Source organism: Castor canadensis, chromosome 8 (assembly GCF_047511655.1).
Source record: "Castor canadensis chromosome 8, mCasCan1.hap1v2, whole genome shotgun sequence".
In the NCBI taxonomy this organism is placed as follows: domain Eukaryota; kingdom Metazoa; phylum Chordata; class Mammalia; order Rodentia; family Castoridae; genus Castor; species Castor canadensis.
In genome coordinates this window covers 19,945,254-19,964,483 of record NC_133393.1, presented here as the reverse complement: position 1 = coordinate 19,964,483, position 19,230 = coordinate 19,945,254, and the positions used below count along the sequence as shown (strand labels likewise).

The 19,230-nt window shown below is 46.8% G+C and overlaps 1 protein-coding gene across 1 annotated transcript; it reads left to right on the top strand.

Moving 5' to 3' along the window:
* The first annotated feature begins 3,225 nt into the window (after positions 1–3,225).
* On the top strand, positions 3,226–18,311 carry Lhfpl5 (LHFPL tetraspan subfamily member 5). The gene is made up of 4 exons (XM_074082342.1): positions 3,226–3,922; positions 9,610–9,846; positions 14,916–14,941; positions 16,705–18,311. Exons 1-3 carry the CDS (start codon positions 3,511–3,513, stop codon positions 14,924–14,926), a joined length of 660 nt encoding a protein of 219 aa, XP_073938443.1. The 5' UTR covers positions 3,226–3,510; the 3' UTR covers positions 14,927–14,941; positions 16,705–18,311.
* Positions 18,312–19,230: the final 919 nt, after the last annotated feature.

Genomic DNA, 19,230 nt, shown 5'->3' with positions numbered 1-19,230 from the left:
GACCCTGTGATGGGCTACTGAAGTCCTGAATTCATTCTTTTTTCCTTTCCATTACTTTTTACTCTGGACATGGTGGTAACAAGAAGGACACTGGGCATTTCCTGCCCACACATGCTCTTTCCTGCCCCCTGTGTGTCAAAATCCTGTCTCCCCTTGATAGTCAAGATTGGCACCCCTACCAACAATAGTAATCCCTATTTTAAATGTTAAAGTATAATAAATAGCATAAAATTTGCCCCTTTTAGTATACAGATTCATGAGTTTTGACAAATGCTGTCATGTAACCACTGCATCATCAAGACACAGAACACTTCTATCACCCTGAAAAATCCCTCACACTACCCCTTTGCAATCTGTCCCCCGCCAGATCCTGGCAACTACAGATTTGTTTTCTTTCCTCTAGTTTAGCTTCCTCCATATGTAATATAGATGAGATCACACAGTATGCACGTTGTATCTGTGTGTGTGCGTGTGTGTGTGTGTGTGTGTGTGTGTGTGTGTGTGGTTTGGCTTCTTTTAGTAAGCGTAATGCATTTGAGATTCCCGTATGTTGTTGTGGACATCAGTTGTTTCTTTTTAAACAATTAGCTTTTGTTGTTGCTGGTTTTGGTGCTGGGGATGGACCCAGGGCCTCCCACACACTCTGCATATGTTCTACCACTGAGCTACACACCCAGACCAAATTTGTTTATAGTGTACAGTAGTAATCCACCGTGTGCATGGAATGGCAGTGAGCTCGTGTCAACCTTGGCAGCTGAAGGACAGTTGGGCTAGTTCTCAAAAGCTTTGGGCAATTATGAAGAAAAATTCTACTTTGTGCCCACATAAAGATTTTCTCTGTGAACACAAATTTTCATTTCTCAGGAACAGATATGAGTGAGAGGGCTGGGTCATATGGCAAATGTCTGTTTTAGAAACACTATTTGACATTGCCATGTGATCTTTGTGCCTAGGGGATTCTGTACCATACCCAGTGTTCCTAGCTCAGTTGCAGCCCAGGCCCTGGCTGAATCATTCTTGTCACCTTCAGGATGCTCTCTTCCTCTGCCCCCTCAAAGAAGAAAGAAACATGATTCTTTCTTTTTACAACCCCAGAGGTTGTTGCAGGTTTGGGAGAGAGAAAGAAGGAAGCTTCTCGACTGGGTAGTTCCACTGTAGTCTCTGCACTGTCTAGACCTACCACACCAAGTCCTAAGTGACTGAACCAGTGTGCCTTTCTGCTAGGTCCATAAAGCCATGTCATTGTTTAATTTGCACTTCTCTACTGACTAATGATGTTGAACACTTTTTTTCATATTTACTGTCTTGTATCTTCTTTGATAAAGTGTTCGTTCAAATATTTTGCCCATTAAAGAATCAGAGTATTTGTTTTCTTATTATTGATTTTGAGAGTTATGAATGTCATACCAGGGACACAAGGTTTGCTGGTATTTTGGGGAATCAGTAGTGACTGTGGCTGTGTCAACCTTGGTGGCAATCCATGCCTACATAGTTTCTGTCGCTCTCTGTGGACCCCTTGTCATGAGTCTTTGTACCAGCACAGATGAGGGCAATGTGGGGGGTGCAGAAGGAGGCTGGCTAGCGTCCACATGGTGAGTCGTCCTCTCCAGCTGATGTAGAAGCCTCCTTTGCAGTAGGAGCCCTCCAGAGAACATTCCTATAGGTCCCATGTACTCTATGGTTCTGCCCCTATTCACACACACCCTCTCTCAACATCTACCTAATCTTCAAAACTCTGTCTGTCAACAGGACTTCACTTACTACAGAGGATCTGGGGGAGAATCTGCTTCATGCCATCTGTCTGTCTGTCTATCTGTATGTATGTATGTATTTGCAGTGCTGGGGATGGAACCCAGGGCTTTATGCATGCTAAGCAAGTGCTCTACCACTGAGCCACACCCCCAGGCCATTCCTCTTCCTCTTCTTGTTTCTAGTGGATGCCAGCTTCTCTGGCTATGGCCACATCACCCTAATCTCTGCCTCTGTGGTCATATCAATTTATCTTCTGTGTCTGTTATCCCCTTCCTGTTTCTTTTATAAGAATATTTGTCACTGAGTTTAGGGCCCATCCAGATAATCTTGCAGGATCTCTTTACTGAAAGTTTTAAAATTTAGTTACATCGTAAAGAACTTTTTAAAATATAAATAACATTCACAGCTTTTGTGGATGTTTTGGGGATAGAAAGCACTTGAAATTTCCCTTCCTGAAGTCCTGAGGACCGTCCTGAGTGGGGATGTCAAGCCACAGCTGTCCCCTTCGATGTGGTGACCATACACACCAGAGCTCTCTCCAGAGCAGGCAGGGGAAGGAGGCCAGGACCATTTGGCTTCCACAGTGAGAGGTCAAGTTTGTATCTGGCTACTTAGCTAGTACGTGGCTGGCTTAAATCCAGGTTGACTGAAGCTAAAGTCCATGTTTTGAAGATGGGCTTATCCTTCCTTAGTCCTGATGTTGGGGTTATGAAGGATTCTTACTCTTTTATGTATACATCTCTATACTAGCCATGGAATTACCTATAAAACCAGGAGAAATCTATTTGTAAAAGGGAAAGGAGACCCACAACACAAGTGCATGGGTGAGAGGAAGAAGCTGTATTGAATAAGGCTCACAAAGGATGCTCTGCTGCACTTGGCGTCTTTTTCGACACTATGGGTCACAGGCGTCCGCATCTCTCTGTCTTTGAGGGCAGGGACCCTTTCCTTTTAGTCGCTGTGGCTCTTGCTCAGAAGATAACCTCCATCCACACAGGCTTCGCACGTTGACTAAATAATGGGGCCCAGAAACCACAATCGGGAGAGGCTTTGCAGGCCTCCGGTGGTGGGAACTGGAGGTTCCGAAGGGTGACAAGGGATGTAGACGCCACTCGGGAAACGGTTTTGCAGCTGGCACTGAGGACAACTGCAAAAAACGTGGCAGCCGCAGTCCACCCTCCCAATTCTTGTCATCCGGGCGGTCAGGGCTCCCGCAACTCTCGAGCCCCCGGGCGCTGGCCGCGGTGCTGAAACGGCGCTCTCGGCGGGACGGGAGGGAGGGGCGGGGCGGGGAGGGCGGGGCTCCCAGCTCGGGGCGGGGGGGGGGGGTGTGGGACAAGGAGGGCGGGGCTCCCAGCTCGGGGCGGAGGGAGGAGGGGCGGGGAGGGCGGGGCTCCCAGCTCGGGGCGGAGGGGGGGGGACAAGGAGGGCGGGGCTCCGAGCTCCGAGCGGGGGGGAGGGGAGGGGCGGGGCGGCGCCTGCAGGCGGAGACCCCGCTTGACCCTAGAGCAGTTCCGAGACACCAGACCCGCTGCCTAGAGCGGTCACGGGCATCTGGCACTCGTCCCCTGACGAAGCCAAGGCTGTCCTGTCCTAGTAAGCCTCTTCCCCCTACTCTAGGGGGAACTCTCACCTTGTGCCCTGACCTCAGCCTCCTCCCCTAACCCGGCTGAGGAGTGATCCTTTTCGGGGCCTCCATCCCCAAAGCCGCAGACGTGCAGCCCAGGCGTCCCCCGGCCGACGCCTGCTGCCCTCACCATGGTGAAGTTGCTGCCCGCCCAGGAGGCCGCCAAGATCTACCACACCAACTACGTGCGGAACTCGCGCGCCGTGGGCGTGATGTGGGGCACGCTCACCATCTGCTTCTCCGTGCTGGTCATGGCCCTCTTCATCCAGCCCTACTGGATCGGCGACAGCGTGAACACACCGCAGGCAGGCTACTTCGGCCTTTTCTCCTACTGCGTGGGGAACGTGCTGTCCTCCGAGCTCATCTGCAAGGGCGGCCCTCTGGACTTCTCCTCCATCCCCTCCAGAGCCTTTAAGACAGCCATGTTTTTTGTGGCCCTGAGCATGTTCCTCATCATTGGCTCCATCATCTGTTTCAGCCTGTTCTTCGTCTGCAACACCGCCACGGTCTACAAGATCTGCGCGTGGATGCAGCTGGCTGCAGGTGAGCAGGAGGGTGGGAAGACAGGCCACCACCATGGCTCCCCAGCCCACCCTCTGTGTAAGCTCTGCCTCTTCTTGTCAAAATGTCAGAGGGACATTCTGAGTGCAGAATCTGGAAAGGACCTCAGAGGTCAAACTGTTCAATCTGCTCATGCTACAGAGGTACTAAGCTGGAAAGAAGTCTTTCCCGGGAGCACACAGTTCCTGGTAGAAGAAAGCAGGTGTCCTGACTCCCAGAGGTGGTTGTGTGAGAATAGGGCCCAACCCCAAGGGCCAAAGAGCGATGCTAGCCACAGGACCCGCATCTCCCTCTTCCTAGGCCAGATCTCTGTCCTCCCTTCTCCCCTTCCACCCCAAACCCATCTCATGGAAGGATCTAAGGAGTGTCACTGTTATGCTGGTGTAACCTCTCCCTTAGAAACTTACCTTCCCCTCTTTCATTGTGGAGAGAATCTTTGTTACCTGATTTTGGATTCCATACTTGAGGCAGCAAATAAAACAATATTTTGTGAGATGGGGGAGGCTTTCTAGGGTCCTTTAATACTATTTCAGGTAGCTGGCCACTTGTGGGCCCTGAGGCAAGGCCTTCCCTGCACTTTTTCTTGCTCAGGTGGACCTTTTGGTCTTTGGTTCTCTTGGTCATTGTACCAACTGGTCCTGCTCACCTCTGTAGTCCAGGAAGAGATGGCCTGAAATCTTGACTACAGGCTTTTGCAGTTCCCTGCCTACTCCAAGGACTACACACAGGCTGTCCACACTGTTCCCCAGGAGCAGTACTGGGGACAGCAGATTAGAGTGAAGCCATCTTGACATGTGTGATTAGAGTGAGACGTTGTATTATCTTATGGGGAATGAGACAGGGAACTGAACACCAGGCCATATCCACAAGACTGAAGACTACAGAGCTGGAAGTGACCCACAGGGCTAAACCCTACCACATCCACAGATGAGAAATCTGGGGCTGAGAAAGACAGATGGTCAATGTTGGCCTAGGCTATAGCAGATTAGTTGGCAACTGGAGCGCTAGAAAAATTAAGGCAGGGGATCTCTAGAAACTAGATGTATCCCAAAGCCATTTTTATTGAGGCCCACATTTACATAACTGTAATGACTTATGAAATACTTCCTCACATATTGTCTGAAGGAGCCCCATCATGATCAGTAGGTGAGTACTCCTGTTTACCGATAAGACTCCTAGTGGGCATCTTGGTTTTGAGCACACAGGTAGCAAGCGACAGACTCTTGATTCCCTGTCTTGCACCCAGGCCACCAACCTGGCTTCAGAGTTCCTCCCAATCCCCCAGAAGTCTCCAGCTCCTCTGGAGCCTCTCTGTGATTGTAGTGTTGGAGGGCAATGCAGAGAAAGGTAGAGGGTGGTCATATCAGGAAAGAAGGGGGGATGAGGAGCTAACAGCCTTGTGCCAAAGGGTAGTGGAATGGGCTGACATGTCTGCTAGCTAGTCCTCCGTATTAGGGGTGTGGGATGCCAGAGACACACCATCCTCATCTGTCCTCCACCCTGACATCCTGCAACAGATGCCAGGAAAGCACCTGGCCATTTGCATCAGACCCTATCTGGGTCACAGAGCTGGAGACACTGATAGCAGAGGTGGCCAGGTGCCATCCCATGAAACATTTATGTTGAAGGAGAACACAGGTAGTGTAATGTTCCATTCTGCTGTGTTGGGGAAGAGAGAATGAACCGAAGGGAGGGTTGGGGAGGGGGTGAACCCCACAGTCAGCAGCTGGGAGATGCACCCCTTTGAAGAAGCCTAAACCAGTTAGCTCAGCCCCACCCACAAAGCATGGGATCAGGGAAGGGGCAGGGAGGAGGGCAGGACTGACAATGGGCGACGTGGGGCTGCAGCTTAATAGAATTAGGAGATTCTGGATGCTAGGTGCAAGCTGAGTGTGATCTCAGCCCTTAGCAACACAGGTAGGGCAAATCGTTTGTCTTCTCTGAGGCTTGCTCAGCTCATGTCTTAGCCAATTTGGGATGCTATAATAAATTGCCAAAGACTGGGAGGCTTAACAACAAATTTATTTCTCACAGTTCTGGACACTGGAAGTCTGGGATCCACACACTCCACGACAGTCTAGGTCTGGCAAGGGCCCTCTTCCGGTTGCAGATTATTAAATTCTTGCTGTGTTCTCAAAGGGTAAAGAGGGCAAGAAGGCTCTCTGTGGTCCCTTTAGTAAAGGCACTACCTCCATTTGGGAGGGGCCCATCCCCATGACCTAATTTCCTCCCCAAAGCTCCGATTTCTAATACCATTATGTCAGGGGTTGAGATTTCAACACGTGAATTTGGGAGGGATGAGCATTCTGCCCAGTATACCTGATCTGTAGAAGGTAGCACCACGCCCCTTTTCATCAGGCTCTTGTAGGATGGGATGACAGAATTCACATGAAGCACCCTATGTTGTCATCTGCAGGGAAACTGAACTGAAGAGCATCCTGTTAAGTGAAATAAACCAGACTGAGAAAGACAGATTAGGATGCTGTCTCTCAGATGCAGAACACAGACCAAAGAAAAGAACATGGGACACAAAATGGGGGCTCTTTGAGGGTAGGAACCAATGGGAGAGGGGAGGGTGAAAGGAGAGGGAGAAGGGGGTGAATGGGATTGCAGTACTTCTTATGCATGTGTGAAAACAGAATAATGAAACCCATTAAAATTGTCTAAGAAGGGAGGAAGGGGACATGAAAGAGTAATAGAGGGGATGAATTTGATCAAACTGTATCATTTGTGTGTATGGCAATATCACAATGAAACTCCTTTGTACAATTAATATACACTAATTTAAAAAACACCTTATAGGTACTGGATAAATGTGAAAAAGACAGAAAACAACTTTATCAGTCAGGATGGGAAGTGATGCCACAGTACAAACAACTCTACACTCTTGGTGGAATATTTGCAAATAGCTCCAATGACATCCACATCCTCTGAGGTGGCGTCCATCTAACTCCAATGCCAGTAATAATATCGATGACTAACGTTAATTGGTGTCAGACCGTGTGCCAGATACCATGGCAAACATTTCTGCATGTGACTACTCGGAATTCTTACAACTGTGCTGAGAGTCAGGTATTACTCTACTTTACAGATGAGAGCGCGGCAGTTGGGAAGGGTCAGAGAGCTGGCTGGGGAACACCATGCTGGTTGTTACTTGTGATCCCTGAGCGGGGGGTGGGGCTCAGTGGTAGAGCTGTTTGCCCAGCATGTTTAAGGTTCTGGGATGGATCTCCAGCAACACAGAAAATAAAGAGAAAAAATTCTTTCCTGGGTGAGGGCATGGCTCAAGTCATAGAGCACTTGCCTAGAATGTGGGAGGCCCTGGGTTCAACCCGCAGCACCACACAAAATAAATGCGAGCCCACTAGACATCAAAAGCAGTAGAAGATCCTGCCACTGTTTGTGGAATGGTGAGTGGGTGCACACTCATCACAGGGAGCTGTCACACCCACAGCAACAACAATCTCCAAGTCAGAGACCCGTTTCCCGGAGCCCCTAATTGCCATGGAGAAGGGGAGAAGTGAGGAGAATGGGGAGTCTGCAAGGGAACTCCCATTTCCACGTTCACCTGTGCTCTTAGCATTTGTGAGGCGCTGCTCCCTTAACTAGGGTCCCTGCCAGGGAAGAGGCTACACAGGCTTTCCCACAGAACTATGGGAGGGATCCTTCACCCAAAGTCTCTTCTTGAACACATCTCAGTTTGTCATCAAGTCTGAAATGGCACTGCTTAAACACATTCAGCCCTTTGGAGAGATGTCATAGTCTGGGAGTGGAGGGCATGAACTTTGAAGTCAGAAAAGTCAGTTCAGAAAGTCACCTGGTTTCTCTGAGCCCTCAGTATGGGGATATTAATATCTGACCCACTTCACGGAACTGTTGTCAGGGCCAAGATGGCACATAAAGTATTTTGTGATTTATCAAAGAACTATGAGTTCCTCTGTATTGGTCACTTTTGCGTTGCCTTGACCAAAAGACCCAAGAACAACTTAAAGGAATTATTTACTTTGGCTCACAGTTTCAGAGGTATCAGTCATTGTGGTGGAGAGGGCACAGTGGAGCACAGGAGTTCGCATCATGGTGGACAGGAATAGGCCCCCAGTGATCTATTTCCTTCAGGGGGCCCAGCTCCTATTTTCACCACCTCCCAGTAAGGCCATCGTGCTATGAATTCATCCAGGGATTAATCCATTCATTAGGTCACAGCCCTCAGGCTCTAACAGTCCCTGGAACCCCCTCAGAGGTCGTTTTTCTCAATTCAGTAAAGTTGGTAAGCAAGAGAAAGTCGTGTTATCCTATAAAATCCAAAGGAAGGTTGATACTTTTTTTTTGTGGTACTAAGGTTTGAACTCAAGGCCTTATTCTTGCTTGACCTTCCCTTGATGGGAAAGTGGGGCCCTGATCTTTTCATTTCACCATGCACATTTGCCCCGTTGACCTTCTTTATAAGAACAAGCTGGGTCAAGGGGAGGTGGTAACTTGAGGTCCCACAAGGAGCTTTCTGAGGGGAAGGTCAGAGAAGGGCACAGCCTTGGGACTAGGCCTGTGAGAGCGGTTCAGGGTGGGAGCATGGCACAGGCTTGGGAAGCACTCCTGCCTGTGTGGTCACCTCAGGATTATGTCATCTGCCTGTGCTTTACCCTAGTGAAGCTAAGGTGAGAGATGGTTTCATGGAGGGGAAGGAAGAAGTGGGGGAAGGTAGGGAGAATAGAACTTTTATCTATAAACCAGGGTGGCTGTGCCTTGTAGCTAACACTCACGGGGAGTCAGGTCTGCGCCCCGCACCTTTCCAGTGTCCTTTTGATCTCCTTGCAACCCCAGCAAGTAGGTAGCATTATCTCCATTTTACCAATGAGGAAACTCAGATGCGGAAAGTTTAAGTAGCTTGCATCAAGTCACCTATCTGGTTAGCACAGAGCTGGTCTTGAAATCCAGGCAGTGTGGTTTCATAGTTTCTACCTTTCCTACCGAATCACCTAGAAGAAAGCTTTTGGAAATGGGATTCCTGAGCTCATCCACATTGGCCTGGGAACCAGCATTTAAAATGAATGTAAGTGGATGCTTCAATTCAGAAAAGCGTGGGCAGTGCACTGTGCTGTCTTGGGTTGGAGGAAGAGGAACCCTATTTGCCTGTGTGGAAATTTCGTGGAGAAAGAGCTGGGCTAGGCTGGGCTGGAAGCCGTCCTGCACTCATTAAATCTAAGACATGAGCTGTAGGACACCTCATTGGACTGTCTACTGTAAAAAACGAAGAATAATGCTACTGAGAACTATGACCTGATGCTTTTTATACATAGTACAGAAATGTTGAAATACAAACAAATGTTCACCGCACAGGCAATGAGTCCTCTGGCTGGAATCAGATTTTGGAGCCAGGTGAGGAGCTTAGCTGACGTCGTGGTGGGACTTCCTGGTGCCATGGCAGATGCCGCCCTGGCTGAGAGGCCCAGGCCTCTGCTTCTGCCCCTCACTGCTGAGGGGTGGGGGGGCTGCTCTAGCTTTGGGAGCCTCAGTTTTTTCATCTGTGCTCTACAAGAATGGTGGCAGGACTGCCTCTTGTGGCTGTCACGGCTAACCCAAGGACAAGGAGCAGTGACAGAGCAGTTCAAAGTGGGAGATAGCAGGCTGGCACACCAAGCCTAACACCCTCTGTATTCCCTCTTGGCTCTTAGCCACAGGCCTGATGATTGGCTGTCTGGTCTACCCTGATGGTTGGGACTCAAGCGAGGTGCGGCGTATGTGCGGGGAACAGACGGGCAAGTACACACTGGGCCACTGCACCGTCCGCTGGGCCTTCATGCTCGCCATCCTTAGCATCGGCGACGCCCTGATCCTCTCCTTCTTGGCTTTCGTGTTGGGCTACAGGCAGGACAAGCTCCTCCCTGACGACTACACGGCAGATGGGAAAGGTAACCTCTCCTCCTTCACAGTGGTGTCTCCTGCCTGGGCGTCTCGGTCACAATGCGTCTCAGTCCCTAGGGTGGAGACACCAACGCTGACCAATAAGACACAGGCCTTGTCCTCCCTGAGGGTTGTGAGATGGCAGGTGATGGCAGAGGCAGTCTGTTATGGAGGAGTGTCCTGTACCCCACTGTCTCTCAGAGCCTGCAGGGGGAGAGCCCTAACCCAGCCTGAGGAGCGAAGCAGTTGGCACTGGGGCTAGGTCTTGACGTATGGGGCTGGGGGTCACTAGGAGGAGAGAAGAACGGGCAGAGGGGCTGAGTTTCTGGGGAAGCTGGAGTAGGGAAGTTAATGCTTGGGATGGTGAGGGTGCTGAAGGGACAGCTCCTGGAGTACAGCTGGCAAGAGCTTGGCTCCCCTGGGCTATGGCTGCCCCAGGCTGTCCACTCATCCATCCTGTTCCAGTTCCTTCTCATCCAAACCCTACCCACCACCCAGCTGTAGCTGACCTTCAAGGCCCAGGCGGACGCTCTGGAATCTTCCCTGTCTGCTTTTCACTGACCCCCCCCCCTTCTCACTGTGTTTGAAGGACTTTTTCAGAGTGTAAATATCATCTCCTTGTCAGAAGGCAAGGCCTGTCTCATACCCTTAAGAATCCCACAATGGTGGCAGGTGGCCACCTTAGGGATTGTTGCCCTTCAGGGATTTCTCCAGCTTCCTTTCCCCATAGCCGTCTTCATATCAGCCCTTGGAACTGAACCAGAAGCCAAATGTCCCCGTACCCTATGACTACGGACACTTCCCACATGAGGAATTTGAGTTCCAAAGGGGGACTCGCCCAGAGGTGCACAGAAGGTGTGGCAAAGAGGAGCCTGGAACTCAGGACTTCTCTAGCTGAGCTGTGGCCCGCTTCGCTGTAGGAAGTCTGGAATGCTCTGCCTTTCTTTTTTCTTTGGTGGAACTGGGATTTGAACTCAGGACTTCACACTTGCAAAGCAGGTGCTCTCCTGCTCAAGCCATGCCTCCAGTCCATTCTGCTCTGGTTATTTTGGAGATGGGGTCTCGTGAACTATTTGTCTAGGTTGGCCTCGAACCATGATCCTCCATTTCTCAGTCTCTCAAGTAGCTAGGATTACAGGCATGCATCACTGTGCCTGGCTCACTTCACCTTTCTTTCAGAGTGGAAGAAGAGAAACTCACATACCTGTTATATAGAAAAGGTAAAAATTCAAATTGCTAGAAAGAGGTGGGCCATGGAGGAGACAAGAGGGAGATTTCTTTCCTTTGTGATAGGTTCCTGTAGGCCTGGGTCCCTTGAGGATGTGATAAAGGGAAAGAAAATAGAGCTGGTACTTATGGAGCCATTTCCACGTGCAGGGGTGATGTGAGATTTTTTCACAGGGGCCATTTTTGGTTAATCTGCAACAGTTCTGTGAGGAAATGCTGCAAGGTGGGCATCCAGCAGCCGTTTGCTAAGTCAGCATGTTCTCCCTCCATGGAGGCCTTTCCAGGGCTGCAGCTGGAGCTGTCGGAAGCATCGTGTCTAGCTCTCGGCCTCCACGCCAAGTTGCCCTTGAATCCATCTGGATGCATGCGCAGCGCTCTTCATCCATCTGCAGTCTCCCTCTTTCATGTTTATTCACATAAGTTCTCTTTGAGGGCCTTTTTACATAGAGGTGATTTTGTTTGACATCTCCTTTACTGATCAAAATGTTAGTTCGTTTTTTTCTCCCTCCCCATTCCTCTCCTCTCATATCCCATGCCCCTTGTCCTGCCTGAGTCTGTTCAGACTTTTCCTCTCCACGTTTCCGTTCCTTCACTATACTGAAGGGCTTTTGGTTTTTTTTTTTTTTTTTTTTTTGTAACCTGTGAGGAAACACCTCCATAACCATTCTCAATGCTTTATCTGTTAGTCAGTGAAGGTTCCTACTTATCCTGTCAAGGATAAAATCAGGACCAGAAGAGTCTGTCTGAGTCCTAGTTCTTCCACGTCACTTCACCTCCAAGTTCCTTCCAGTACAAAGGAGAACACAGGCTGGGCTCTGCCACTTCCCTTATGGTGCAAGCAGATCTGAGGCCTCATGCGGAGAAGGCTGTGGACCTACTGTTGGGGGTGTGAGAAGAGGAGGACAGTGAGCGTGGGCTTTGCAGTCAGAGCTGGGCTCAATTGTTAAGTAGGTGCGTGACCTTACAGAGGCTGCTTCAGTTTTCTCATCTGAGCCTAATTTCAATAGTGGGGAAGGTTTCTCCTCACTTGTAAAAAAAGATAAAAAATAAAAAAATCTCTTTCAAATCATCATGGAAAAAAAAGACTGTGCTTATGAACAACATGCTTGTCCTTGTCACTTCTGTTGAACGCTGTACAGGAGGTTACAGCCAGTCAGGAAAGAAAAGGAAAACTTAACAATCCATTCAGAGAAGAAAACATAAGCCTATCTCAAGCAACAACATAAACTCTCTATTAGCAGTTGATAGGATCTCATATATGGGAAATCCTATTAAAAAACCAAAACTATTAAAACCAACACACAATTTTAGCGAGGTTGCAATATATGAGTAACATACAATCACTTACTTGGCTAGGCACCAGTGGCTCACGCCTGCAATCCCAGCTACTCAAGGCAGAGAAATCAGGAGGATTGCAGTTTGAAGCTAGCCTGGGAAAATAGTTTGAGACCATCTCTCAAAAATACCAAACACAAAAAAGGGCCGGTGGAGTAGCTTCAGTGCAAGATTTGAACATGAAACTGACATGTTGAGAAAAATGAAATAACTAAACGAGTGGAACAACATCCTATGTTTGTGGACTGGAAATCTGATGTTAAGATGGTGACACTGCCCACAGGGACCTACAGCTCCTATGCAATCCCTACCTGATCTGTTTGCAGAAAGTGATGAGCTGATCCTAAAATTCAATATGGAAATGCAAGGGACTCAGAATAGTCAAAATAACATTGACGAGTAACAAAGTTGGAAGATGGATATGTTCCAGTTTCAAAACTTAGAACGTGATTTCAATAATCAAGACAGAATGGTACCAGCACAAGGATAGACACCCAGGCCATTGCAATAGAATTGAGAGTCTAGAAGTAACCCCAAGCATTTATGGGCAACTCTTTTTCAATTAGGGTGCCAAGACCATTCAATGAGGGGAAGGAATAGTCTTCACAATAAATGGTGTTGGAATAAGCAGATGTCTCCATGTAGAAGAATGAAGTTGGATTTCTACCTCACATCATATATAAAAAAAAAAATTACCACAAGACCTAAATGTGAGCCAGGTACCAGTGACTCATGCTTGTAATGCCAGCTACTTGGGAGGCTGAGATTGAGAGGATTGAGGTTTGAGGCAAACCTGGGCAAATACTCCAAGAGACCCCATCTCCAAAATAACCAGAGCAAAATGGACTGGAGGAGTGGCTCAAGTGGTAGAGACCTGCTTTGCAAGTGTGAATCCCTGAGTTCAAACACCAGTACCACCAGAAAATTAAATAAAGAAAAAAATCTTAAATGTAAGACATAAAACTATAAAAATCTTAAAGGAACATGGGTGTAAGTCTTCATGAACTTAGGTTGGGCAATGGCTTCTTAGCTCTGACTTCTGATACACAAGCAATCAAAGGGAAGAAATAGAGATACTGGACTTAACTAAAACTAAAAATTTTTGTGCTTCAATTTGCGCCATCAAGAAAATGAAAAGATAACCCACAGGTTAGGAGAAAATATTTGCCCATCACAGTCTATATCCAGACTATATAAGAACTGCAACTCAACAATAAAAAGACACATTACCCAACTTTTATTAATTTTTTTTTGATGCTGTGGATTGGCCCAAGGGTGTTCTGCATATTAAACACACACTTTATCACTGAGATACCCCCCCAGTCCCTACCAATTTTTAAAATGAGCAAAGGATTCAAACAGGCATTCCTCTGAAGAGGATACCACATGCCCACTTAGCACATGGGAAGATGCTCGACATCATTACTCATTAGGAAAATGCCAATCAAGCCACAGAGAGCACAACTTCACACCTGTTAGGATGGCTCCAACAAAAAGATAAGAATACAGTGTCAGTGGGTACAGGGAGAAACCGGAGCCCTCCTGCACTGCTAATGGAAAATGCTGCCCCCGCTGTGGGGGGACAGTCTCTTGGTTCCTCAGTGGTTAATCATAGTTACCTGCAATTCCACTCCTATGTTTCTACACAAGAAAATGGAGAACATATATATTCAAGCAAAATCTTGTACACAGATATCCATAGCAGCAAAATAGCCAAAAAGTGGAAACAAGTGTCCATGAATAAACACATTTTGTTTATCCATACAAGGAAATATTACACAGCTCTGAAAAGGAATGGACTACAATGGAATGGTTACAATGTGGGTAAATCTTGCACGTTATGTTAAATGAAAGAAGTCAGATGCAAAGACTGGTTTCCACCTGACATCTATGATTCCATTTCATATTAAGTGTCAGAACAGGCAGCTCCACAGACAGAAAGCAGGTTAGTGGTTTGCTAGGAACAGGAAGAGGGAAGGATCAAGGCTATGCTGGTGTTCTTTCTGGAGTGATGGAGATGTGTTAGAATTAGACACTGCTGATATTTGCATGGTCAAGCGAATATGCCAAAAACATGGACTTGTATACTTGAAATGAGTTTGTTTTATATCAGCGAATAGTATTAATAAAGAGTGAGATTGTGCTGAGGACTCAAAGGCATATATAAACCACTCGCAGCCTGCATTTCACAGGTGACTAGTAAATAGTTTTCTCCCCTTTCTCTCTCTCTGGTCTCTCCACTTTTTGTATCACCCACCAGCCCAACCAATAATTAACTGTCCTCGGGGTGCATGCCAACACTTAGGCACGGGTGTACAGTGGTGAGGGAAGGAGAGGAGATTGGAGGTCGCCCTCTGCTAAGAGACAAATCCCAGTAGATCCATGTTGGGGACAAACAGCACAAGCTTTGTTGAGTGAATAAGAGGAATGTGGCCCAGCTTGGGGATGGGGCTCTGTGCGGAATGACCCCTAAACACAGGCGTGGCTGTGAACACTGTTTTCTCTTGCATTTCAGAGGAAGTCTGAAGCAGCTGGAGGTCGGTGAGTAATTAATTCTGCAGCCTCTGGAAGGCTGGGCCTTTTCGGCTCCTCACAGAATCCTCAGGAGGAATGAGTCGGGCTGCCATGCGGCTGGGAGGGAGGAGCGACATAGGCAGATGCTGGGTGGGGGCGAATAGGAACCCTCAGTCTTACTTGAGATGGGGTAAAAAGAACAAGGAGAACAAAAATAATTTGAAATAGGCAGGGGGTTAGTTTCATAAACTTTTTTTTTTGGGTGGAACCTGGCAAACAAGAACAGTTTTTAGGGGTTACTGTTGTCATTTGGGCTCCGATTTTCATAAAGAATTTTAAGTGATTTGTAAAAAACATAGAAAGCCTAATAAAACAGACAATAGAATATAGAGAAAAACATTCAAGAAAGCTAGGCTAATAGAGTTACTGTGTTGAATGTTAAATTTGGTTCTATTCTTCCTGATAGCTGAGGCAAAAAAAGAAATGAATTAACCAGTTTTAATATCTGATGCAAAAATGAGCATACATATTATCTTTTAGTTTCGAAAATGTGATTTAACAGTAAGAATTTAGAAAAGATGCCGTGTGACGGTGGCTTATGCCTGTAATTCTTAGCTGCTTGGGAAGCAGAGACAGGAGGATCTCAGGCCAAGGCCAGCCTGGGGTGGGGAAAACAGTTCGAGATCCCATCTCCAAAATGAGCTGAGTAAAATGGACTGGAGGTGTGGCTCAAGCAGTAGAGCGCCTGCTTTGAAGCGTGAAGCTGAGTTCAAACCACTGAGCCACTCCACTAGCCCTTTTTTATATTGAGTATTTTCGAGACACGGTCTTGAGAACTGTGCTTTGGACTGCGATCCTCCTATCTTTGCCTCTGGAGTAGCTAGGATTACAGGCATGAGGCACCAGTGCCTGGCTCCATTACTGAAATTCTTTATAAAGCCACAAATTCCACAGCACTGGCTATCATTGTTTTCTGAACCTGACCTTGGTTATTAGACATTTAGGATTGCTATTTTAACTTTTTGTTTTGTTGGTATGTTTTGGAGAAGAATCACTGAATCACAAGGCAACTATACTCCATGTCCCCCTCCCTTCCACTACATTTAGAAAGGCCACAGGGACAGTGAATACCATCATACAACGTGAGGAGATTCCCATGTCTAGGTAGAGCTGAAGTTAAAACTTAAGTGAGCATATTTTAACTGGCTTTTTTTTTTAAGTTAAAAATTCCTTAATTTTTTATTCCTGGTACCACTACAATTTACAGGGCAATAACACCTATGTAATGAAAAGAAAAAGACGAAGCTATAGCAGATAAAAGACTTTAGGAATTCACGTCTAATTGATAGTACATTGCATTAATCATAGCTGCACTTTTACAAACTCACTGTGACAATCCTGAACAAGAGGGGTTTCCTGTGTAAGCTGCAGTAACTATTCTGACTGTGGGTCATTGTTCCTTCTGTGGCAAATTTTTGCAGTTCCTCTAATGCATTTGGGACAACTTTCTCAAAACAACCTGCAGCTTTCCTGATAATTCCTCACTCTATCGCTAAGAACTGTAGCCCGTTTTCTGCTGTTTTTAAAACTGTTACCATATCCACCACTTCTATCACCAGGTCTGTGACCAGTACTGCCAGAGCTTCTTCCACCAAAACTTCCCCTCTTTATGGGTCCATAATTTGACTGCTGTTGTCCACAACAATTTCCAAGATCATTATTTAACGGACTTTTAAAAATATCAAATTTTATAACCTTACCATCTTTTGTTGCTTTTTCTTTTACCACAGGTCATCTATTCTCCAATGGAAAATTAGGAAATGTAATTCTTCTGAGATGAACTCTTTCCTTCCAGCTTCCTTGTTCCTGGCTCCTACAGGCCTGAGGCCCAAAGTCTTTCGTCATAGGATTAGAACCAGTGTCTTGAGACGAGAGATCTCTCACTGCACACAGAGAACTCTCCCAGATGAAGCAGAAATGGTGACCCACATGGGAGACATTCATTTAGAGACTGAGAAGCTGTGGGGTGGGTGCTGTCCACAGGGGAGCCAAGTTTTCTTCCTAGCTTGCGCCAGAAAATTGCTTTACCTCCTGGAGACCTCCTGTCTGAAATGTAAGGGCTGGGCGGAGTCCATGTCTGGGGGTCTGAATCTCTGACAGCCTAGTCAACAAAGGCAGCACTCTGTTGGAGGGACACACAGAAACTTATGTCCACCAAGCTCTGAAGAGTAGCTGAGGTGGCTGGAGCGCTCTAGGTCATTTCAGGCTGAGGATTACGGCTCCTTTGCTTCTCTTTTTCTGTGCTGGGGATTGAGCTCAGGTTAGAGCTCTGCGACTTCCGTCACTCTCCCAGTCCTTTCTGTGTAAATATCCAAAATCTCCTGGGGCTGATGTGGACACCTCCCTCCCCTTGGGAATCCAAAAATCACATTTCCTCACCTTCCCCACAATCACTCAACCAGGAATGTCTCCCAGCACAAGAAATTTATTACATACAAGTAATCTGTTATGGGAAGACATTGCTTATCAAAAACTTTGGATTTGGAATACTGAATGGCGACTCTTCTGCCAGCCCCGGTTTAGGCAGCACCCCATTGTAGTAATGTCACAGCACAGTGAGTTCTCAGGCTGCTTCTGGTCTGGGGGAGGTGCATAGAAATGAGGTTCTGGTTGGCTAGAGGAACAGACTCTGGTTCTGTCCATTTACAGCCACTCAGTGAAGAAGCTACCTGTGTGTGCTCTATGCAGACATGGGTGGAATCTCACTAATGAATCTTGTAGATCAGGTGGCAGTGACTTGGATATTTGCTGCTTCCTCTTCAGTTCAGACAGGTGGGAACTGGTTCTAGAGTTGTCCCAGGTCGATAGTTGGTGAGGGAAGCTGCCATAATGGAACTTGGTCCATAGTAGCTGGTTAAGAAGGTAACACTCATATTTTCTTTTGCTGATGAAATTGTTTAATTCAGAGTCAGGTACTTTTTAATGTAAGTTTGATGAAAACTTCTGTACCTTAATGACTCTAACGCTATATACTTAACGTATTTTAAAGAGGTAGAAGTTTCTAGAAGCCTCTTCGCTCTTAAATTATTTCCACTGATAGGGCAAGCATGGTGCCTGCCCACAACTCTTGGGGGTGTAAGGTGCATCTCTCTACCACCTACACCTTGCTTTGACCAGGAACAGTGAATTTCACCAAAGGACTCAGGTTTAACCAGCAGCCAGTTCTGGGGAAGGACCGGCAAATCTGTTTATGAGACTTACAACCCAGGTTACCATCTTTTGCTTTGCCATCAAGGAAAACGAAGAAATCAAGCTTACCAGTAACATTACTGATTTTGGCTCAGATTCTTAGTAACCGCTTATCATCTTTGAAAGAATATGAATAAAAAGCAATGAAACCGGCACTCTTGTAACTGAGTTGCTTTATTCCTTTCTCACCTCTGTCTTGGGCTGGTGCAGCCAAGCTTTGCCAAGTAGCCCAGAGCAGGTGGATTCAAGCCTCTTTTGGGGGTTCAACAGTCCATTTAGAACCTAAGCCTGCCCTGGAACAGCTATGTGGTTGTCTTGTGGACACTGTTGGTCCTTTCAGATAGCTAGAAGCTCTTCTATGACAGCACTTAATGCTCCCCAATTAGTGGGAGTTCTAGGTTCATACATTTAACGTAAGGCTGAGCTAACTGCCTTGATTGGTCAGTCTGGCAGACAGCGGCTCAATGAATTTCAACAGGTCACATTTACATTCTAGTCAACATTATGAACAGCCAACGTCAAAATACTGCACAATTACATTTACTGCAAGAGTTTACGGAGTTTAGGGGTAGGTGAGAAAGGGCTTGCCTTGACCAATCATCAAATAAGCACTCCCTTAAAAGGAACCTGTATATAGGCAAATAACCAGAAATAAGACACAAGTTTTTGACCTTCCCAGTTGTTGAATATGCAACATTTTGTGTATATGTGGGGAACCAGCTATGAGGAAAATAATGTGATTACAATAGGCCCCTTCAAATACAGTTGGCACACAGGAAAACAGTCTAACCATTCTCCAGATAAGCTAGGCAGTATTCAAAGGCCTTAAAAATATTTACTCTCTGGTTAAGCCACTTAGTTTCTAAAAATTTATCCTAAGGGGTGGATCAGACAAGTAGAGAAAGCCTGAGTTGGAGTGTTCATTATGCAGTGCCTAAGTAAAAGTTTACATTTCTAACTCTTTTGCATTTTGTATGTTAGTCATGTGGGGGGGGGGGAAACCCTGCAAATGTTATGGGGAAATACTTGTGGATGCAGTAAATAACATTCTTACAACTTTCCAAAAT

Excerpts from the sequence above, each read along its gene's own strand:
- Lhfpl5 (XM_074082342.1), top strand. The coding sequence starts at position 3,511 with ATGGTGAAGTTGCTGCCCGCCCAGGAGGCCGCCAAGATCTACCACACC. Across the intron at positions 3,923-9,609 it reads GTGGATGCAGCTGGCTGCAG|CCACAGGCCTGATGATTGGC; the intron begins GTGAGCAGGAGG and ends CTTGGCTCTTAG.